The following is a 21,506-nucleotide window of genomic DNA, read 5'->3' on the forward strand; positions in this document are numbered from 1 at the left end:
ACATCCTTCTCTAATAAAAAAGGTACAGTCCCTGAGTAGATCTAAAATATAGAGCTATCTGAACCATGACACAGAGTATGAAAAATTGAGACACTAGTTAGAAACAGTGACTTTGGAAGAAGACCTGTGTCACCTTGCCCTCTCCTAATAACTGGTATGATCAATGTGTATGATGAATAAATTTATGAATAAATGTATGTTTATGTTATGTGGGGTCTTTCTTGTATTCCTGTGCTGCAGCTGCTGAACGTGGCTTCAATGTGAGGAGGGTGTTTAGTGAGGCTGGGGCGCCCTCTGGCGGCAGGAAGTCGGCGTTATATTTTGACGTTTCCGTCTCCGGCAGACATATTGCTTACAGGAGCAAATTCTGGGAAGCTAGAAGACTGAACGGATTTAAAATTGATTTACATCTTCACGACACGATACACCCAAACGACATAGGACACAATGGGTAAGCTGCTCGGCATATCGAGAGTACAAACAGGCGTTGAGGTGGTGACTCAAACGGGCTGTGTCATCGGGAGTAACGGTTATGAAATCCTCATCCTGTCACTGTTGTTAAGCTAACTAGTTAGCTAAGTCGTTAGCTAGATAGCTAACTCCAGTTAACGACGTAGCAGCATAATATGAGTTATTTTACTCCAGTTAATAAGTTGTATGTTGACCTGTCATCAAACTGTCTATTCACAGGACAGTGTTTCACTTTTTATTCGGGTTAAAACAAGGTGTACTAACGTAATTCGAGAAAACAACCGGCGCCGTTTTAGCCAACTTAGGAAAACTTAGCTAATAGCTAACTACGCTAGCGCCGCGCCGTATCCTCTTTTCTTTGGTAGGACGATACACGTTTAGCTTGACTTGAAGCTAAAGATGTCACCAGTTATGTCAAGAAATTGCCTTTCTCATAAAGCAACATTTGTCAGTCTCTCTGACCCCCGTGTTTCTTACATGATGGTTGTTGCTAGCGCTAACGTTAGCAAGCAGTTGAAGAGCAACTGCTACGCTAATGCTACTCAGATATCTCAAAGTAAATGTGGCGTTAGCTTCTAGTGTTCGACATTATTTCGCGGGTAGGTCGACTGTAACTTGTCAATAGACCTCATATTACTCTGATAAGGTTATAAATCATTAGACATATCATGACACAATTCAATAGTTTTACTTGTTAGACACATATTTGTGTGCGCAGCGGCTAGCGCTTACGTTAGCTTAGCCATGTTAGCTCTGTTAATTAGCCTTGTTCTTTGTAGAGTAATACTAAAGTGTTAATTTTATTTTTTAAATTCGCAGTTATACTTTGTTCTATATAGTTTGATAGTGCGTGAAAATCAGTGAACAGGTATATATAATGTGAAGAGAAAATTATTTTTGACAGCTTGCTAACATGGGTGAGTACCAGCTTTGACATGCGACAGTACAGCAGCGTGTACATGTGACATCAGGGGTCCTCATTTTTTCCAGACTATTCCCGCACAGGATTATGCTTTTTCCCCTCTCTCGACATCTGTTGTTTACAGGGTCATTATTAGTAGCTTGTTTATGTGTATGTGTGTCTGTACAGAGAGACAGGGACAATCTTCTGTTCACAAACTGGTCAAAACCATCCCGCTTCACTGTACACGTCAAATGGAAATATTACATACAGAAATGAAGCTGGACCACACACATCTGGTCATTATGTTTTATTACTGTAGCAAGAGTCCTGTTGCTCCCTCCGTTAGGCTCTATTAGTTTTTAATATTGGATGATGATTGATGGTGCTTTATTTGTCACCGGAACAGGCGGTTGTGCTTCAATCAGTGAGGCTAAATCAAAGGGTCAGGGTTGGTTCACCAAAGTCCCACGCACAAGAAGTGATGCGATATACCCATGCAAATAGTTTAGGTAAATTTACTGTTGAGATTTCTACCACTGCTCTACAACAGAGGCCTCCCATCCCACGGCTTGTGTTTTAGAGGTAGTGGCAGAAATCTCAGCCTCGGCTCACTCAGTACCTCAGCAGATAATATCGTGTGGTGAAATACACAAGGTGTCATTAAGAACATGATGCTTTCCTGATTTGAGTCCACAGACACTTTAACATCTTCCTTCTTCTAGAGACTCCTTGCGGTAGGTAGGGTGTCCTCTCAAATGCCAACGCAGACATGTCCTCTGCAAGGCTATTTCTGTGCCATGCAGTCCCAACAGTCTGTACAGTTCACATACAGCAGCTGATCTAACTCACACAATACAGAAACTAAAGCATTCAGCCCCAACCTGTGCTCGTGTGCCGTCCACGCCTGTGCCTTTACCATCTGGACACATTACACACATGCGTAAGCTTTTTATGAGGCTGGTTGTGCTAATGCCCTCAAACCATAACATGACCTCAATTTGTGCCACTTGTTGCGATATTTAACCTCGTAAACCCCCGCTGGTGTGATGGGGGGGGGCTTCTGGCACAGAAGGCTGGCACCACCCTGTGCTGGTGGCAGGTTTCACTGTTGTCCCCACTTCTCTTTTCTGTCCCCTGTAGCCCCGGGTGACTCAGGGATCTGCCCAGTGCCCTGTTCTGGTGGCATGACTGCACAAATACTGAGAATGGACAGTGTGACCTGTGTGGGCACCGATATATGCTAACTCTGCGATTTAACTCTACTGAATAAATACGTTTGTTCTGCCCGCCAGCTGACTGGTTGATGAATAGCTTAGCTCTTTCTGTGTGTGTGTGTGTGTGTGTGTGTGTGTGTGTGTATTTTTAGGCCATGTTGTCCAGTTTCTATGAGCCTGTTTATTCAGGGTCTTTTTATATGTAGAGCTGTGTACATGTGGTGTCATCATCACGGCCTATTATTAGAGATGTCGGGGGAAACACACTTTGTCTGTCACGTACAGGCATGTCACCATACCAGAAATTTAGTAGTCAGTACTCAATAAAGTAATATATCCCATGTACCTAAAGCATACACTTCTTTATTATAAGCGTTTCAATTTAAATAAATTAAAATATAATTGTTGGTCCCTGATCACCCGCCTCAAATGCAGAGTACTAGTCTATGTGGTGACATTTTGTGGGCAAGGAAACATATATTAATATATAGCCTACAGTGTGGTAACAGATGTATCCTCCGTTATTGTTCTGCACTCTACATGTGTGACGGTTGGTCTTTGTGGTCGGCTATTTGTCTCGCCCTTTCTTCACCGCAGTTGGATTGCTGGGTAAGAAGTATGGTTTTACCCAACTCAGCTGTCACAGCAGAATCAATCTCGGTCGAGTCTGACAATTTGAATTTCCGACTTTCAAGGGGCAGGCCACATAAGAAGTGACAGTATTGAGTGCAACATTTCACCCAAAGATGAACATTTATCAACTCTGGATCAGGAAAAAAATGTCAAACATGCAGCACTCGGTACAAACGAGACGCTCACAGCCTCGTCAGGCTGGTGTTTGTAACATAGTGTCAATATGCAGTTCTCCGTTTGCAAAGAATTTTAAAAAATAAGCTGACCTCAGGGGAAAAACGCTTTCTTTTCAATGTGGCAGAGCTGCAGATGCACCCGGCAGGCGTTCTTCTTCTTTTGGCATTTAATAGCATAGGAATTGCATCCCTGGCTCGTACTTAAGGTGCTGGAGAAAATGAGTACTGTCACATTTTCACATTTTTGGCATTGACTTCAGTCCTTGTGACATTCCTAGTCATGTGTTTACTTACTCTTTTCTACACAGGGTTTACTCGTTAAGTCCAACTTGGATAAAAGAAACAGTGCACAACTTTGTTTCCTGTTTGTGTCTTAATTGTGTTTTCTTGTGTCTGTGTCCCGTCAGAGCCGTCAGCCAGTCCGGCCAAAGATAACTACAGGATGAACCGCTACAAGAACAAAGCACTGAACCCGGAGGAGATGAGGCGCAGGAGAGAGGAGGAGGGCATCCAACTCAGGAAACAGAAACGAGAACAACAGGTATCACACTGACTCTGTCCATCTGACTCATCAGATTCTTTATCCCCCTGTTTAAGATTATGTCAGTATTCAGTCTGTATATATTGGGCATAATCTGGTTTAACTGTGTCTCTGTGCTCTGACAATATTTTTAATCGCAGCTTTTCAAGAGAAGGAACGTGGACGTTCTCAATGAAGAGGAGGCCATGTTCGAGAGTCCACTGGTAGACTCCTACCTCAGCTCTCCAGTAACAGTGAGTGTGGTTTCCTAATAGACAAAGAGAGGCTCAATCAGGGCTATTGTTGTTATTATTATTATTATTGTTATCTAGCCTCTTTTCCAGCCTGTGGGTTGAGAGTAGTGGAGTCTTTGCTGAGTGGATCAAGTGTTGAGAGTGTTGGTGCATGTGTTGTTGCAGGAAGGAGTCATTACCAGAGACATGGTTGAGATGCTTTTCTCGGAGGATCCGGAGCTTCAGCTTGCCACAACACAAAAGTTCAGAAAACTACTTTCCAAAGGTATATATGTGTACTTACATTAACTCTACACAATGGTGGTACCAGTCATGAGGCCGCCACAGACCAGACAAAAATACTGACGTCCCGTTTTACTTCTGTTCATTTCAGAGCCCAACCCACCGATTGATGAAGTAATTAACACACCTGGAGTAGTGGAGAGGTTTGTGGAATTCTTGAAGAAGAGTGTCAACTGCACACTACAGGTTAGTTTGTACACACTCAGAACACATTCTGTGCGTGCAAAATGTACATAGGGTCAACTTTTTGTCTCTGTCAACTGACAAATGCCCATAAAATTAGTTTCTCATGGAGAAATCATGCAGCCTGGTTACATTTTCAAACAATATCGAATGTGTACTCCATCCAGGTAGAAACACAAATAGTATAAGCAACAATGCACTCTTGCCTGAAGATAAGCAAGTCAAAGTAAGGCAGTAGCTTGTAAACTCTTCATTATTGAGTCATCACTTCTCTCTAATTAGGCTTGGGGTAATTTCTGGTTTTGCCAGTCTAGTCAGCTTGTACAAGCTTTAACCGGTTTCATCTAATGTTTAAAGGGTAGCCTATATATTAAAATGTGTGGCAATACCAGCAGCATTAAGGAGATCAACTTTCAGTAGTGATTGGAGGGAGGAAGATGCACACTGCGTGTTGTGTTTACTAGCAAGTTTATGCTTTTTGGGGGTTACAAGATGAAATGATTTTTAAAAAAAAAAAAAAAAGAGGCAATAAAGGAGAAATGGATTAAGGTCACGTTCCCATCTTTACGTGCCCTGACTAACTGTTCAACATTACACTCTGGTCTATTCTTTCCCTTAAAAGGAAAGGGAAACAATCAATGTGTATGTTTTTGTCTTGTTTAATACCTGCCCTTTCTAAATAAAAATAAAATTAAAAAAAAAAAAAAAGAGGCAAGATGAGAAATAAAAACACCATACGTTAGTTTTCCTGCTGGTTGTGATGTTGCTTCACGCTCTGCTTCTTGTCATTATTAAGTGATCATTGGCAGTTGGCCAAACAGCTTAGGAGTGCATCACAAGTGGACTTGAGTCGCTACACTCTTATTCGTGGACTCTGATAAGGCCCAGACACACCAAACTGAATTTAAGAAACTACTGGTGACAAAGTCTGACCGGTGTGTCGCCTGATGTTGCCTGTGTCTCAGCCAAAATGTCGTACTTGAACACACCGCAAAGACTACAGCCAACTAGCATGTACAAGGAAATAACGATCCATATCACCAGGTGGTGATGGTCTGTACTCATCAATCAAAAAGGGGAAAAGGAAGACCGTCTGGCTGGATTCAAGACGCTAGCTAGCCAGTTAGCATGTTAAAAACATAACCTGATGTTGAAAGAACGAAGGATATTTGTTATGTGCTAGAAAGCAATAACACAGACAATTACAAAACAATATCTCCTATACCTGAACGAATATAAAGTGTATTGAAATGGGAATGATCATTTGTTGAGATGAACCGATAAGGATCATAAAATTTCGTCTGATTTAATTAAAACATGTTCAGGGCAGGGCTTTGTAGTCATTTTTTTATTTTATTTTATTTTTTTTCTGTGCCATTTTGTGCCCCTGCAGTTTGAAGCAGCGTGGGCACTGACCAACATAGCATCAGGCACATCCATGCAGACTAAGACGGTGATTGAGGCTGGAGCAGTGCCAATCTTCATCGAACTACTTAACTCAGACTTTGAGGACGTCCAGGAACAGGTAACACAGTGTGACTGGCATGATGTGTTGTGTCCATCTTGACCGTTTTCTGTTTGTTAATCTTGCCTTGGTCCATACGCCTGTATCCAGTATCCGTTTGTAACAAAGGTTTGGGTTTGTGTGTGTTTTTCTGCAGGCTGTGTGGGCCTTGGGTAACATTGCAGGGGATAGTGCGGTGTGCAGGGACTATGTGCTGAACTGCAACATCCTTCCACCATTATTAATGTAAGCTCATCCTCTTTGCCTCTGTAGAGGGAACTCTTATTCAGGCCTCTAGCTTTCCTATAACACCACGTTTCTGATATGATCTTGTGTACTGAGTTTTGCTTTTCTTTGTTATTTCAGGCTTCTGACCAAATCCACTAGATTGACCATGACGAGGAATGCAGTGTGGGCTCTGTCTAATCTCTGTAGAGGAAAAAACCCTCCACCTGCTTTTGAAAAGGTACGTTTGGCCTCATGAAGTCAAAGTTTGACAGTTTTGCTAAACTGTAGAAGATATGTAGATGATATATTTGTATGTGGGTTTGTGTATTTGCGAAACATGGTTATTGACTCTCAGCTTGCTGGAGTAGTTGTGGCAGTACTTACACTGGAGCTCCAGTGTCACAGTGCAGGAGAAGTATTGGAACCTTTAGGATTAATTTGGTGACTGTCTAAAAAGGTAATTCAATAACCTATAGTCTGCTAAGTCACAGCAAATATTTACTCCTGATATCATAAGTTCATTTTATAGTAGCCATCAAGGTTGTTTGTAAGTACCAGCCACCAGTCAAATGCCTGTAAAATATGGATGTGGCTGCTGGATTTGCTTCTCTCACCAGCCCAAAAAACTATGGTAATTGGGGCAGAGCGATATGGACAAAAATTAATATCTCTGTATTTACAGGCTGACTGGCGACACGCGATATATATCTCGGTATTTTCAGTTGCAAGTCAGAGCCACATTTGATATGTCACAAGCAGTTTTTTAAAAACGGACTATGATCAAAATAAAATGCAAAGACAGGGATTTTATTCTGTTTGAAAAAATACAGCCGCACAACAGTTACACCTCTAAAACACTAGTCGGCAGCAGGGTTTCTGTGAAGTGCTGTGAAGTTCAGTTGAATAAAAACACACCTAAAACTAGGGCTGACCCAAAAAAATTCGAAGCTTCATTCGATGGCACGGGATTCGATTGTGGAAAAAAATAATTTGAATATTCAGCCTTTTTTTTCCTTCACGTTTTTTTTTCCCACATTTTCCCCACAAATACAACATGCTAACGTTATTCGCACAAGCCTATGGTATTTTACATTGTATAAATTAGCCTAGCAGCTAGGGATCTTTTCCTCTCTTTCCTTTTCATATGAAGCCAGGGACAACAGCAACATTTAACAAAGGTAACGTTACAAAATTTGGCTCCATTACAGCTCACAAGGTTCACTGACAAAACAACTGTCTTATACTAAACATGTTTTCCCCACAAACACAACATGCTAACGTTATTAGCACAAGCCTATGGCATTTTATATTGTATAAATTAGCTAAGCGACAAGTGGATATTTCCTCTGCTCATATGAAGCCAGGATAAATCACACACAGGACTTAAAATGCTATTTTTGTGGAGGCTTTATTGTCTTCACAGTTTATTGTTTCTCATTATGTGCCTTTGAATGCTCCTAAACCAAAATCTTAGAACCATCACTGTTAAATCCCTGAACCGTTCCCTGAACAGTTCCCTGAACTGTCAGAATATTAGTCTTCAGGTTCCACAAGTGCTTGAAATTTGTTTTTATTCATCAGTTGGCACACTGAATAATAATGGTGGCATGTGTGACAAGACTGACATGTTGTTGAGAAACCTGTTGCTCCCTGTTTATATTTCAGTGACCTAGAAAAAAAATGAATTTTTCCTTCAGCTGCTTAAGTTTGACCTGATGTTTGTGTGTTTGTTGAACTTATGTTGCGTCTTGTCACAAATGTGCGTTGTGTCTGTGCTATCTAGGTGTCACCCTGTCTGCCAGTACTCTCCAGGCTTTTATTTAGCAGTGACCCAGACTTGCTGGCAGACGCCTGCTGGGCGCTGTCCTACCTCTCAGACGGCCCCAATGACAAGATCCAGGCTGTCATTGACTCTGGCGTTTGCAGGCGCCTTGTGGAGCTACTCATGTACGTCCAGCATTCTCTCTATTGTCTTTGTCATAGCAAGCATGGCCTGTAAATACTTAACATTCTCTCTATGAAACCTATCTTGCTGCAGGCACACAGATTATAAGGTGGCCTCCCCTGCACTGAGAGCTGTAGGAAACATTGTCACTGGAGATGACATCCAAACACAGGTGAGAGTATATTAAACTGAAGTTTGTCATACACAGATGGCGCTATAGGGCCTCTACAAGTCCCTTCTTTATGCCTCCTTCGCATTTTTACACAGAACAAAACTATGGCGACATTACTTCACTCCAGTGTGTGATTTTTAAACGGCATCACAGAATCAAGAAGCGTGACGGTCATGACATGTAACGCAGCACTGTTGGTCTCTAGTGTGACATGTAACATATGCGTCAGCTGCTCAAAACCATCATTTACCTCCCTTGTTATAAACCGGCCAGATAGGGAGCTCCTGGACGTCATTGTTTTCCAAATTTCCTTACATTTTTGGCTGCTGTTTTATTTCTAGTTTTCAAATTTCCAGCAGTGGGTCGCGCACATGATTCATTGTCAAAACGTCATTTAGGATTTTAATTATTTTATTTTATTTAACCCATTTTTAACCAGGTAAATCCTGCTGAGATCAACAATCTCTTTTTAAGGGAGACCTGGTCAAAATGGCAGCAACCAACAAAGTGATATGCCTGATTATACTTGATGGTGAGATTTTTATAAATGACGTGTAAGGTTTTTTTCCCCACTCCTTGTCTGTGTGTAGGTGGTGTTGAACTGTTCAGCCCTGCCCTGTCTGCTGCACCTTCTCAGCAGTGCTAAAGAGTCGATCCGCAAAGAGGCTTGTTGGACCATCTCAAACATCACAGCAGGAAACCGAGCACAAATACAGGTGACATATCTAACACTTGACCTTTTCCCTCTGCATTCATGGCCGCAGAAATCTTTACCCAGGCGCTGTATTGTTTTGTAATGATGAAATAAATGTCAAAATGAAGAGCATTGTAATAATTTGCTCTTCAAGAAGAACACAAATGTTAGTAATTGTATCCGTGATAACCACTTTACAGCAGATTAAACTCTTTGTGTTGAAATGTCAGCACTTTGCTTTATTTCTGACGCCATATAATCACAGCAAGTCTTATTTAGTACTCTTAATTTGTTGTTCACTTTATGCTCCAGTCGTGCTTCATAATGATTCTGTGCCCTTTCCGTAACTCTGACTCATACAGCTTCTGCCTCTTGTAGAGAGCACATTTTTCTTGCTGTATCAGTGGTTTCATCTTATCTTTAGTCGTGTAATCTGAGTCTGTGCCCAACACAAGAACAACCTGCTTTAACTTCCAAGATGATTGATTGACTTTTAAATAGAGAGCTCGCACTGTCAGCAGTTGTATTTAAGTTGTTAGTGTTTTCTGACACTTTTAACATCAGTAATATCTTAAGTATAAGTCAAAGTCTTACTTATGTATGTGACTAGACTTTAAATATGTGACTCTATGAAGCCATGTAATTCCACATTAGGCATCTCTCTATAATGAGAACCACACTGACTTTGATTTGAGATCAGTCTTTGAAATAAACACAGAGAGACTGAGAGGTTCATTCATCACAGTCCTTACAGGCTCATGATACAGTAGCTGAGATGGGCTTTACCCATCCTCACTACATCTCTGATCACCAGAGGCCAGTTGCAACAACAGGGTTTACACCTGGTCTTAAGATAAGTCAGTCGCAACTTGGCATTCTAAATCTGATCTAATCTGCCCGTTGCACCGTCTAAGCTTAAGCCTTCTTCTTGCTAAGACTGTGCATAAATCTTAAGCCTGGTCAGGAGCAGGTGAAGAGTCGGCTGTTTCTATATAACAGCAGCCTGATTCACAGCCACAGAATTTGAACACCCATTAGGGAGGCACCGTTTTATCGGCTGAATATCGATATCGGCCAACATTCACATTGTTGCCTGCCATCGGCCTATCGGCAAGTGAGATGACAGTTACTGAAGGCAGTTGCAGATTTATTTCCATTATGTCACATCAACTTGGTGCAAGCTAAAAAGCAGGGCTAAGAGCGGGCGTTGTTAAGACGAGGCCCAAGTGTGGTTCGTGCAACCAGCGTAAAGTCCCTTCCAGAGACTGGTCTTAACAAAGACCAGCTTAGCAGTTAGGATTACCAGCTGGTATAACCCAGGCCTTGGTTTTGTAAAGGCTGCAAAGATGTCATAACCATATTGAAGCTGCTTTCTGATTTTACATGTGGTCCTGCCTCACAGACTGTAATCGACGCCAACATCTTCCCGGTGCTGATCGACATTCTACAGAAAGCAGAGTTCAGGACCAGGAAAGAGGCGGCCTGGGCCATCACTAACGCCACCTCTGGAGGAACACCGGAACAGATCAGGTCAGACTCAGAGTGATTAACTACAGCGCAGTGTCTCCTCAGCTCATAACAAGATTGATTTGGTCAAGATGCCTCTGATTTATTTATTTGTGTGAGATAATTCATCATTGCAGTACCAGATCAGTTGGAAGAAGGAAGGTAATTGATGGGCAGGCATTTAGTGATGACTGTGGAAGCATGAACGGCATATTTTGTTGTAGTTTGAAGAGTTCATGAAGACCACTTAGAAGGAAAAATCTCAACATGTTTCCTAATTTATGAAAAGTTATTGTAAAAATACAGGGCAGAGATATTTCCCTGACAGTGACAGACTTAGTTTCAGCAGGTTGTAAATGATGGGTAAAAGTCTGATTGATGCTTTAATTGTGAACAAATCAGGAAATTAAGTTAAAATTTAGTGGAAATTTATCTCGATGGAAAAATTGGGCAATCAAAAATGAGAACTAAGGCAATTTAATGCACATGGAGGTGTCATGGTGCTGAAAATTCGGAGGATATTAGAAACTAACAATGAAAAATTATCTTAAAATAAATGTAAATATTTGCGTAGTGGCTGTTTCAACATACCACAGTTCCTAGGCCACTGAGTTTGTGAGGCGTCGTGTTTCTGTTCCTTTTCTTTGGATCCACAGTCACGTAAGGTAGGGAAAAGGTTTAACTAGGCTGATTCAGTATACAATAAACAAAAACAAAACAACATCATGTACGATTCACTACTGAGTTGATTTCAATATTTCTGTATATTCTCATCGTATTTCCGTTATTTAACTTCAACAGTCAAAAACTTATTACGGTCCAAATCAACACAAACTTCACATAGGCTTTTACGAACGACGTTGCCCACAATCGCGTGCGCGACAGTGCACTAAACTGCCGTACGGCACCATACCTGGCGTAAATAACTTGTGCCTGTATTCTAACACATTAATAAAGTAAATATAAACATGACCTCAGTATAGTCCACTACCACACACTGTTCAAAGTATACAGAACTGTTGTGTAAACTTAAATACCATCATGACCTTTATGATGTATGACAGATGTTTTCACCAAATACTAATATGTGCTGCAGTGACTCCCAGTTTGGATAAATGAAAGCAAACAAACTTGTACCTAATTAAATCTGTATAGTAAAATAAAATATGAACCCTTCCAACTGATCTTTGAACTGATCATGCTAAGCGTTAGCATTGTCCAAAAATATAATAATAGTGCAAAGCAAGCACATATAAAATGTTAATAGAGTAGAATACCCATGGATGTAGAGATGACCACGAGTAAAAGAAAACTTAAAAACATATTGTTCGTCGACTCCTGACTTTGGAATGAAACATTAAGAAGCACCTCTGAAAATGTCTGTGTGTAGATATCTGGTGAACCTGGGCTGCATCAAGCCGCTGTGCGATCTGCTGACCGTGATGGACTCAAAGATCGTTCAGGTGGCTCTCAACGGGCTGGAGAACATCCTGAGGCTGGGCGAGCAGGAGGCCAAGCAGGAGAACAACGGCACTGGAGTCAACCCTTACTGCAGCCTCATTGAAGAAGCCTATGGTACTGTGCATGGTGTCCACACACACACACACACACACACACACACACACACACACACACACACACACCACCAGTGACAGATGTGAAATGTCATGTACAGAATTGTATCGTATTGGACACTGACACCAGGAGGGCTGGGTCGGGACTCCGCAGAATGGTCGACTGTCAGAACCAAAAGCTGATACTGTGCATCGTTGTAGACAAATCATTCATCTGTAGATTTAGCACAGTGCAGTCATAAAGCAGTGGCAGTGGATCTACAGCAGATATGCAGCTTGGGGCACTGGTGGTAGCTGTTGTTGACAAGTGTGAGTTGAGATCAAGCCCGTAGAAAAGGCGCTGCAAAGTGTCTAGTGTGCTCGCTCTATGGGCCCAACGATGCAGAAGATCTGGGAAGCAGAACTTTTTTGGCTTAACATGCCACTGAGCAATGCACTAGTGTTTGTTACCCAGACAGAAGTAGCTGGCTGCAAGTTTTAATTTTAGAATAAAGGTTCCATTTTCTGGCCGATAGTTTATCAAAAAATACACTGATCTAACATGACTCGTTTTTCCAGGTCTGGACAAGATCGAGTTCCTCCAGAGCCATGACAACCAGGAGATCTACCAGAAGGCCTTTGATCTAATCGAGCACTACTTTGGGGTGGAAGACGAGGACAGCAGTCTAGCCCCTCAGGTGGACCAGGCCAACCAGCAGTTCCTTTTCCCCCAGCAGGAGGCCCCTATGGAGGGCTTCCAGCTATAAGCCTGCACTCCTCTCCTCTCCTCTAAAATACACCATTTACCCCCTCCATACCTGCTCATCTCATGGAGGACCCCAAGACGCCTGAGTCAAACCTCCATGCCCTCTTCCCTGAACTACCACTACCCCCTCTACCATCCCCACAAACACACACAGGCACACCCACCCTTTGGAGGAAAGCTAAAACAAAATGCCCCCGTCTTCATCCTCCTCAACCAGTGGACTGGCTTCGTGCAGGGCAGACTCATGTGTTACCTGGCCAAGAGGAGCACGCCACACAAACTCCATTACACTCACTCAGAAGAGGAAGCGATCGCCTCATAGCCCAAAGTGTGAGTCTGCTCTTGCTTCAAACGCACACACAGACATCCTCCTGCCATGTGATGGCTCTCATTGGCAGAAACGATGGTTTGTTGGTTAATATCTTTATATACACGCTCATTCTTTTTCAATGGGACATTCCTGCTTTCAGAGTACCCATGCATCCCAATGCAAAGTCCACAAACTGGGGTGCATGAGGGGGAAATACGCCTGACTCTCGATGTCAGTCTGAATAAACCTAGTAACATGATCCCTTTTGTTTTATAATTAATTATTTCCCCCCAACTCTTATTTATCTGCACCTTTTTTAGTGCTTGTGTTTATTTCTTTCTCTACACACTTGATTTGCTCCCTGATCGTTAGGCTTTGGGCTGATCCCTCGAAATACATGTCCACCCAAAATCGAGGGCGTTCCCCTGCCCTCAGTTTGATGCCCAAGCTAAGAAGTTTGATTTTAGTTTTTCCTCCCTTCTGTCAACTGTTTTTTTTTGTTTTTTTTTTTTTAGTGGGACAAATTTTGGGGGGAGGGTTGAGGTGGGAAGACGTGTAAACATTTATCTGAACATAGGAAGGGCTCTGGATGTGTAGTGGAAAAGGGTTTGGGTTTTTTTAGAGGATATGTTTAAAGATCTAGAAAAAAATAATCCAGTTTTCGAGGGTGGTATAGTTAGAGATCCAATGTTCGTCGTGTGCTGTGTTATTAATAACAATACATTTGAATTATGAAGTGATCTAACTATTAAAGAAGGTGAGCTGGGGATTTAGGGGGAAAGTGCCGACAGCAGCAGCAAACCAAACATATTTTTATATTTAAATGAACTCAAGAGATTACAGATGTTTAAATTAGGATGAAACACCACCTGTGGTTTGATTGTCTGGTTGCTGCTGGTTAGCGAGGCCCTGCGCCCCCCCCCCTCCCCTCCCCCGTTGTATGTGGTAGGTTTTTTTGCATGGTGTTATATTACCCTGCGTACAGTCACTGAGTATCCCTGGCCAAACACGCAGACAGTTGGCACAGAGAGATAGGGAACAGCGTGAAAAATCCCGTGAGACATTGCTATACACCACTCGGCGTTTCTTGTTACAGTTAAAAAGCAGGAACTGGGCCACAACTGAAATGGTTTGGTGGTGTTAACAGTGATAGTGTAGTGACGGTGGTGGTGTTGTGTATAGTGGTAGAGCTGATATATAACCTATGGCATTCTTTATCACCATCTTTTTGAGGAATGGGAATGACAACTGTTAATGATTTTGCATGGGTCCATTGTGATATGTATAGGTATTGATGTAAATAGCCTATCCTCTGCTTGGCAAGGAAACAACCAACCAGAGTTTGGCTGGGGATACGTCTCTCTCAGACAAGTGACGAGCCTAACTGCAACCAAAAATTCAAGTATGAATATGTATTTGAATTTTGATGTATTTGCATTATATATATATATAAATATATATCTATATATTTGCGCACACTTCATGCACACTTGCATACAACACCAGCAGACACACCTGTACACACACCTCTCACAGATGAGTGGCTAGTAGCAAGTAAAAATAGTTTCCGTAGCCTTTGGAGTGGAAAAAGTAGTTTTTTCTTTTCTTTTCTTTTTAAAGGTACATAATGCAGGAAATGTGCCAAGAAAAAAAAAGGTATAGACATACACTCATGACCCGCTGCCAGCGTGAAGTGCTGCATTTATCTGCAGAGACTTCGCCCTCTGCATGTGCTTTCTTATTTTGCTGTGGTCAGGACGTACCTGTGCACAGCCTGCAGGTGAGGTAACACACACACACACACACACAACTAGACACAAATAAAGAAAAACCTCAGTGCAAAATGAAAGTGAATCTGGGGATGACTTTAACTGAGAACGTTTACGTGCACAAAATAGTCCGGTTTTTGCTTTTTTCCAAAAAAGACAGTATTCCTACTAAGCGGCTTACACAGCAAATAAAAATGGATATTCCACTAATATTCTCGTTCACATGCAGCCCTTCATACTCCGATTGATGTCCCCCTATCACGTCACAAGAGAGAACAGTGGAACCACTGGTCTTGTTGCTTTTTTGCATCAGAAAAGGATTTTTTAAATGGTAGTGGACCTGTTGGACCGTGTGAGCACAGCCCCCCGCTTTTATTCCTTTCGCCACCTTCTTGAAAAGCTCGGTGTTGCGATATGCGTATATCCAAAAACCTGTTGATATCCACGTCTTTCATAGTGTTTAAAAGTCTGCGTTTTTCTCCTCACAACTAGAACTGTTGGTGTCTCTTTTGGGCACGCATCTCTACGCCAGCAGGCCAGAGGCTTTGTCACAAACTGCATTTAAACTCCGAACTAAGATGTACACATGTCCAGATGAAGCTGTTAAAACCTGAATAATACCGGCATATCCCACCTGTCTTAATCTGAACATGCTACTTTCGGAAAAATCGTAAACTTAATTTGCTATTTACATGGCCGCATCAAACTTAGAATAATAGTGGAATATTAGCATGCATGTAAACGTCCCCACTTTCACTTTGGCTGGTGATACTGTTCAGAAACAGTAACCAACACTTCCTGCAGAGTGTACCTTTTCAGTTTAGTTTTTCTCTTAAGTGTGAAAATGGCAATTTTTGGCTGTTTTATTTTGTTTCGGAGCACTTATTATATTTACTTTATTTATAAAAATGTCGCCCTCGGTTTTGTTTTAATTGAGATTTTCTGTTTTAATTGAGACAATGAAAAAAGAGACTCCTGGAAATCAGAAGGGATTTGTTGCGCACACGCTGTAGATCTCATGGAAACTTTTTTGTTGTTTCTAGCCACGTGACTTAAGATGGTTTAATACAGCCCCCGTAAACCCAGACCGTGGATCGGCTCTGACTGTGACAGACGCTGACCTCGGATCAGGGTTTAGGCTTTGTGGATGGAGCAGAACTGTGGTTGTGTGATGTTTGACTGACAGGCACTGTGTGAGGAAGAGGTTGATTGACTCTATGACTCTGTCCCTATCCGAGTCTGGGAGCCCGTGTTCTGTGGACGACTGAACCAGTGCTCGTGGAAATGTGAACAGAATTATGTTATTGACAACAAACATGACGGGTGATCAAATAGGGTTTTTTTATTTGCAAAAAAACAATTTCTTCTTAAATGACAGGACGTCTTTTTGGATTGACAGGCTTTGGATTCTCCATTTGGTTTGATTTAGTGTCACACTCTTTAATTACAGCCTTGAACTCCTTGGACAGTGTAGAACGTTATAGTGTGACATGCTGCTGTTACATGCAGCGGTTTAAGCATTAATTCATACGTCAGCGAGGCTCTGGTGAGTCTGAGATGTTATCCACAGAACACGTGCGCTCCCGGTCGACATGAGAGTTCAAATCACGAGTTAATTGAGCATCAAGAACTTGCCTCTACATGACAGATGTGTAGAGCAGCGTTTATAACTGAAGTCTTTGATTTCATGGCCAATTCTGTGCTTGGCCTGCGAATAATGCCAGAATTGCAATGTTGGAAAAAAATCAGTGCATCAACCAGGAAAATATTTATATTTCTGAAAAATAAAAAAAAAAGAAAGAAAGAAATGCACTCCTATTCACAAAAGTGCCAATCCGACCAACAAAGACTGGAGGTTCTTATGTATCTGTCTTTGACTTATAGATTATTTTTTTCTTTATATCTTTTATTTACTTGAATGTGCACACGTTTTGTGCAGAACATTGCTGCTCTATTTTCCTTATCTTTAAAGTTACATTATTTGCCATTGTTTCTTTGGAAAAGTGGCATACTTTACTGTGGGCACCTAAAATAAGGAATTTATGGAGATCAGTTTGTCTCAATTTTATTTGTGCAAACTGATCGATAACCTGTGTGTTAATGTGTAGTCTGTAAATATGAAGCAACTACAAATACATAAAAAAAAAAAGATTTGTAAACCCAAAAACTATTTTGCAAATACTCAAATATGGAGATAGATTTGTGTGGATATTATTTGTGTGAGAAAATCTAGAATCTATGTGTAAATCTGTAAATATAAAATTTATACAAATAAAAACTGCTTTGCAGATATGAAATGGATCTGTGTGCAGTCAGAAAGCTTAGGAAAATATTCACAAATGCAATTTATTTGTAAATTAATCAAATGGAAAAAAACAATATAATATTTAATATAATTTTTTTTATAATAAAAAAAATTCACAGATTTTTTAAATTTGTTGAATTTGCAAAAATATTTTTTAAGTTAAATCTTTTTTTGTATATGTGGAAGGTGTTTCTTTTTTACAGATTACTCATTAACACATGAATTATCGACGTGTTCACACAAATAATATTGAGACAAATCTAACTCCATGGAAATTGAATCAAGGCAGAGTAATTGTCGGGGGGGGGGGGGGATTACTTGAGTAACTGCATTAAACTGGTCTTTCCAGCCACTTGTCAATTGGTGTGTTGATCCCCACTATTACAGTCTTTTAATGGTTTTCACTGTGCATAGCTACGCTGCAGATGTTTTGGAATCAAAGTATTTCATGCAGTGGACAGTAGAATATAATATTAGCATTTTCTGGAGGTCCCGGCCTGCAGCCAGCCCCTCTCTGTGCGCTGATAGAAGTATTGTACATGTGGCACATGATGCAAACTGTGGAAACTGAAGCGACTATCATAGCAGACAATTGCAGGTACTAACCTTCCTGTCATAGTTTACCAAAGTTTTGTCATCCTGAAGGCTGGTTGAAATGATTTACTTGATGTCTTGTTTTCAATATTCGATTTATGTGATTGGCTTGACCCAGTCAGTGACTGAGAGGTTGCTTCAGGCCACTTAAAACTTGCTTCTTTTCATTAGAAGCTGCAATAGCTCAGTCCCTCTCTTCTCAGTTTTATTATTTCTTTTCTCTCAAGTTCAAGTACTGTTTAGGGAGTTAGAAAAAAAAGAAATCTGCAAAATGATTCTGAAGACTGCAATAAATATTGTCCAAAATCAGGCACCCCAGAGGCAAAGATCCACCTTCAAAGTGCTCTCAAAGGTGACACTCCTTCCACTGGGTGGAGCTAACAGAGGCGACTACTTGACATTTTTCTAAGATAAAATCTGGGATTCAGAAATTGTGCAGTGATTTACATTAAAGTATTATAAGTTAAACTATATGTATGTTCTGATACATTGACAGGGATTCAGATGCAATTCTAATCACTTCTGAGAAGTGGATAAAAAGCCTCATTAGAACACGTCACAGGAAAAAAAAGAAAATAAAATAGGAGGTGAGGATACAAGCCTTTTCTGCTTTTCTTGATCTTTTTCCTGATCAGGATATTCTGGGCTATATTTTTGGATAACTGTGTTTAGAGTAAAAGTTTGTCCTAGTCAGGCTGCATGATCAGGAACCTTGTTATCTATAGGGGAATGAACAGACATCACTAAATATCTCAAATCTGACTTGTCTTCCGTCCTAGAAGCTGTTCATGTCTATATCAGAATCTAAAGCCATGCTTGGCTTGGTCAAGTAATGTTGTCTAACGCTACAAATGTTTACAATGCTACATGTTTGTAAAGATACTTTTCATATGCCATCACTGACCAGTCCTGATGTTTTCTCTGCTCTGGTCCTCTCATTTCTTTTACATGTATTTATTTTCTCTATTCTTGTTTATGATTTTTCATTTGCTCAAAATTACCCATCTTAAACTGTGACTTGACTTGACTTTACCGACGGTATGAATGAGTGACGAGAAACTTATACACTTCAACTGAACATGACACACAAACATGAACATGAAAACAGAAAAATACATACAGGAAACAGCAACAATATTAAAAATGTAAAGGAAAATATATTGAATTTAAATTGTTCAGTGAAAATACTGTACCAAACAAATAAAGTTATGTTGCAACCCTTTAATGACGATGTTTCTTCTTCCCTCACTTGCATGCTACATGAAATTATATTACAGTGGCAAGCAGAAGGTTGGGTCAAATTCTTTGACTGTGTTCAGAAAATACATTGATCTCCAAAAGGCATGAGCTTTCGATTTTACCGGTCCATCTACATCCCAACCCTCACCTATGGTCATGAGCTCTGGGTAGTGACCGAAAGAATGAGATCGTGGATACAAGCGGCCAAAATGAGCTTCCTCTCCGTGGGGTGTCTGGGCTCAGCCTTAGAGATAGGGTGAGGAGCTCGGACATCCAGTGGGAGCTCGGAGTAGAGGCGCTGTCCCTTCACGCTGAAAGGGGTCAGTTGAGGTGGTTCAGGCATCTGATCAGGATCCTCCTGGGTGCTTCCCGCTGGAGGTGTTTCAGGCATGTCCAAATAGTGGAGGCCCGGGGCAGACCCAGAACACACTGGAGGGATTATATCTCATCTGGCCTGAGAATGCCTTGGGGTCTTCCAGGGGGCGTCTGGGGTGCGTTGCTTGGCCTGCAGCCCTTGGGACCCGGCCACGGATAAGCAGATGAAAATGGATGGATGGAAGAATACTCTGACTCCTGAAACCTTGCCCCAACAATCAGCAGCTATGGCCTCCTCTGTAGACACATCTGGATACAGGGGTGGACTGGCAATCTGGTAGCTCGGGCAGTTTACAAGTAGGCCAATGTGCCTTTTTTTTTTTTGTCTGACAGGCCAATAATACAGGTCCATTGGTATATTTTCTGAATGGACACATGGCTGACCCAATCACGTTTTTAAAACCCCTCCTTCTTTGGCCTCGTTGCAGTCATTAAACTGAATCTACAACAGAAAGTGTGCCAAAAAGAATCATACAAACACAATGGACATGCAGAAAAACTGCACGACAGAGAAGTGCTTTAAATCTGGACAGCATATTTTATATATAGGGGGTTGAACTACCAGAGGGCAGCATTGCAGATGTTCAGGACAGCTACAAATACCTCGGGTCCTGCAGGCAAATGGGAACTATGAGGAGGCTGCAAGGAAGTCACCCACAGCTTAATACCTACACAGGGTAAGACAGGTCTTGAAAGGTCAGCTGAACAGAAAGAACAAGGTCCGAGCCATCAACACGTTCACCCTGCCAGTCATCAGATACCCTACAGGTATCGTAAGCTGCCAAAGGAGGAGATAAAGGCCACTGACACCAAGACAAGGAAGCTTCTCACAATGCATGGAGGGTTTCATCACCAGGTCCAGCACCCTGAGACTGTACAGTAAGCATAGCGAGGGGGGCCGACGACTGGTGAGCGTCAGAGCCACTGTCCAGGAGGAAACAACCAAGATCCAGGAATACATCAGGAAAATGGCTCCCAAAGATGAGCTGCTGAGCGAAAACCTCAGGCAGCAGAGGAAGAGGACGAACCATCGAGGAATTACAAGCACCTGCACGGCATGTAGCACCGACAGATTGAAGAGGTGGCGGACATCAAGAAAAACTACCTGGGAAAAGGCTGGACTAGAGACAGCACAAAGCCACTAATGTGTGCACCGGTGGGAGGGGAATTTGTGTATATTTATGTGTATATATAATACAAGAAGAAAATATATTTTATGAATCAAATCAAATTCTTTTTTTTCTTTCACTCTTGACATATATATACACACAGGCCCGAAGTACACACACATGCATAAACAGCCTGTACATGCATGTGAGGGGATTATCTTGTTATTTTACTATATAATGACGAAAACTGCCACGCCATGCCTCCCATGCCCGGGATCGAACCGGCAACCCTCTTGCTGTGAGGCGAGAGTGCTAACCACCACACCACCGTGCCGACCGATCGCTGTGGCTCCCCCTGTGGACCAATGTTGTTGTTTTTCTAATTTTTGGTATGACTAAGTCATGGTATGGTATGCTGTACTCAATGGGTATGGACTAATATCCTATTATTATTATAATCAGAGTTAATATTATTGTTGTTGTTGTTATTTCATACTTAAATTGCATTATTGGAGGGAGTCTGTCACCCAAGTTTTTCAATGGCAGCAGCTGCCCTTGTAATTGTTAATATGACGATACATAACCTTGAAACCTTGATATTAAAGTGCTTAAAAGATAATCAATATCTAAAATTATATTTTGTTTGGATTGTCTGGAAGTATAAGTTATTTCACCAAAAAACTCTCTCTTCTTTATAGATTATAAAACTTAAATATTGACGTTAATGCTCACATAAACTGAGCCACATGGACATTTGGATTTCCACAGATCGTCTGTAGATGGCAGCAGAGCATCCCGCC

General features: G+C 41.4%; 1 protein-coding gene across 1 annotated transcript; it reads left to right on the top strand.

Annotated features, from left to right (window-relative positions):
* The first annotated feature begins 318 nt into the window (after positions 1-318).
* kpna6 (karyopherin alpha 6 (importin alpha 7)) lies at positions 319-19,208 on the top strand. The gene is made up of 14 exons (XM_049602044.1): positions 319-451; positions 3,806-3,939; positions 4,080-4,172; positions 4,338-4,437; positions 4,546-4,640; positions 6,031-6,162; positions 6,299-6,387; positions 6,508-6,607; positions 8,153-8,316; positions 8,408-8,486; positions 9,077-9,202; positions 10,583-10,710; positions 12,077-12,261; positions 12,819-19,208. Exons 1-14 carry the CDS (start codon positions 448-450, stop codon positions 13,004-13,006), a joined length of 1,617 nt encoding a protein of 538 aa, XP_049458001.1. The 5' UTR covers positions 319-447; the 3' UTR covers positions 13,007-19,208.
* The last annotated feature ends 2,298 nt before the right edge of the window (positions 19,209-21,506 follow it).

Source organism: Epinephelus fuscoguttatus, linkage group LG17 (assembly GCF_011397635.1).
Source record: "Epinephelus fuscoguttatus linkage group LG17, E.fuscoguttatus.final_Chr_v1".
Taxonomy (NCBI): domain Eukaryota; kingdom Metazoa; phylum Chordata; class Actinopteri; order Perciformes; family Serranidae; genus Epinephelus; species Epinephelus fuscoguttatus.

Excerpts from the sequence above, each read along its gene's own strand:
- kpna6 (XM_049602044.1), top strand. Across the intron at positions 3,940-4,079 it reads AACAGAAACGAGAACAACAG|CTTTTCAAGAGAAGGAACGT; the intron begins GTATCACACTGA and ends TTTTAATCGCAG. Across the intron at positions 4,173-4,337 it reads ACCTCAGCTCTCCAGTAACA|GAAGGAGTCATTACCAGAGA; the intron begins GTGAGTGTGGTT and ends GTGTTGTTGCAG.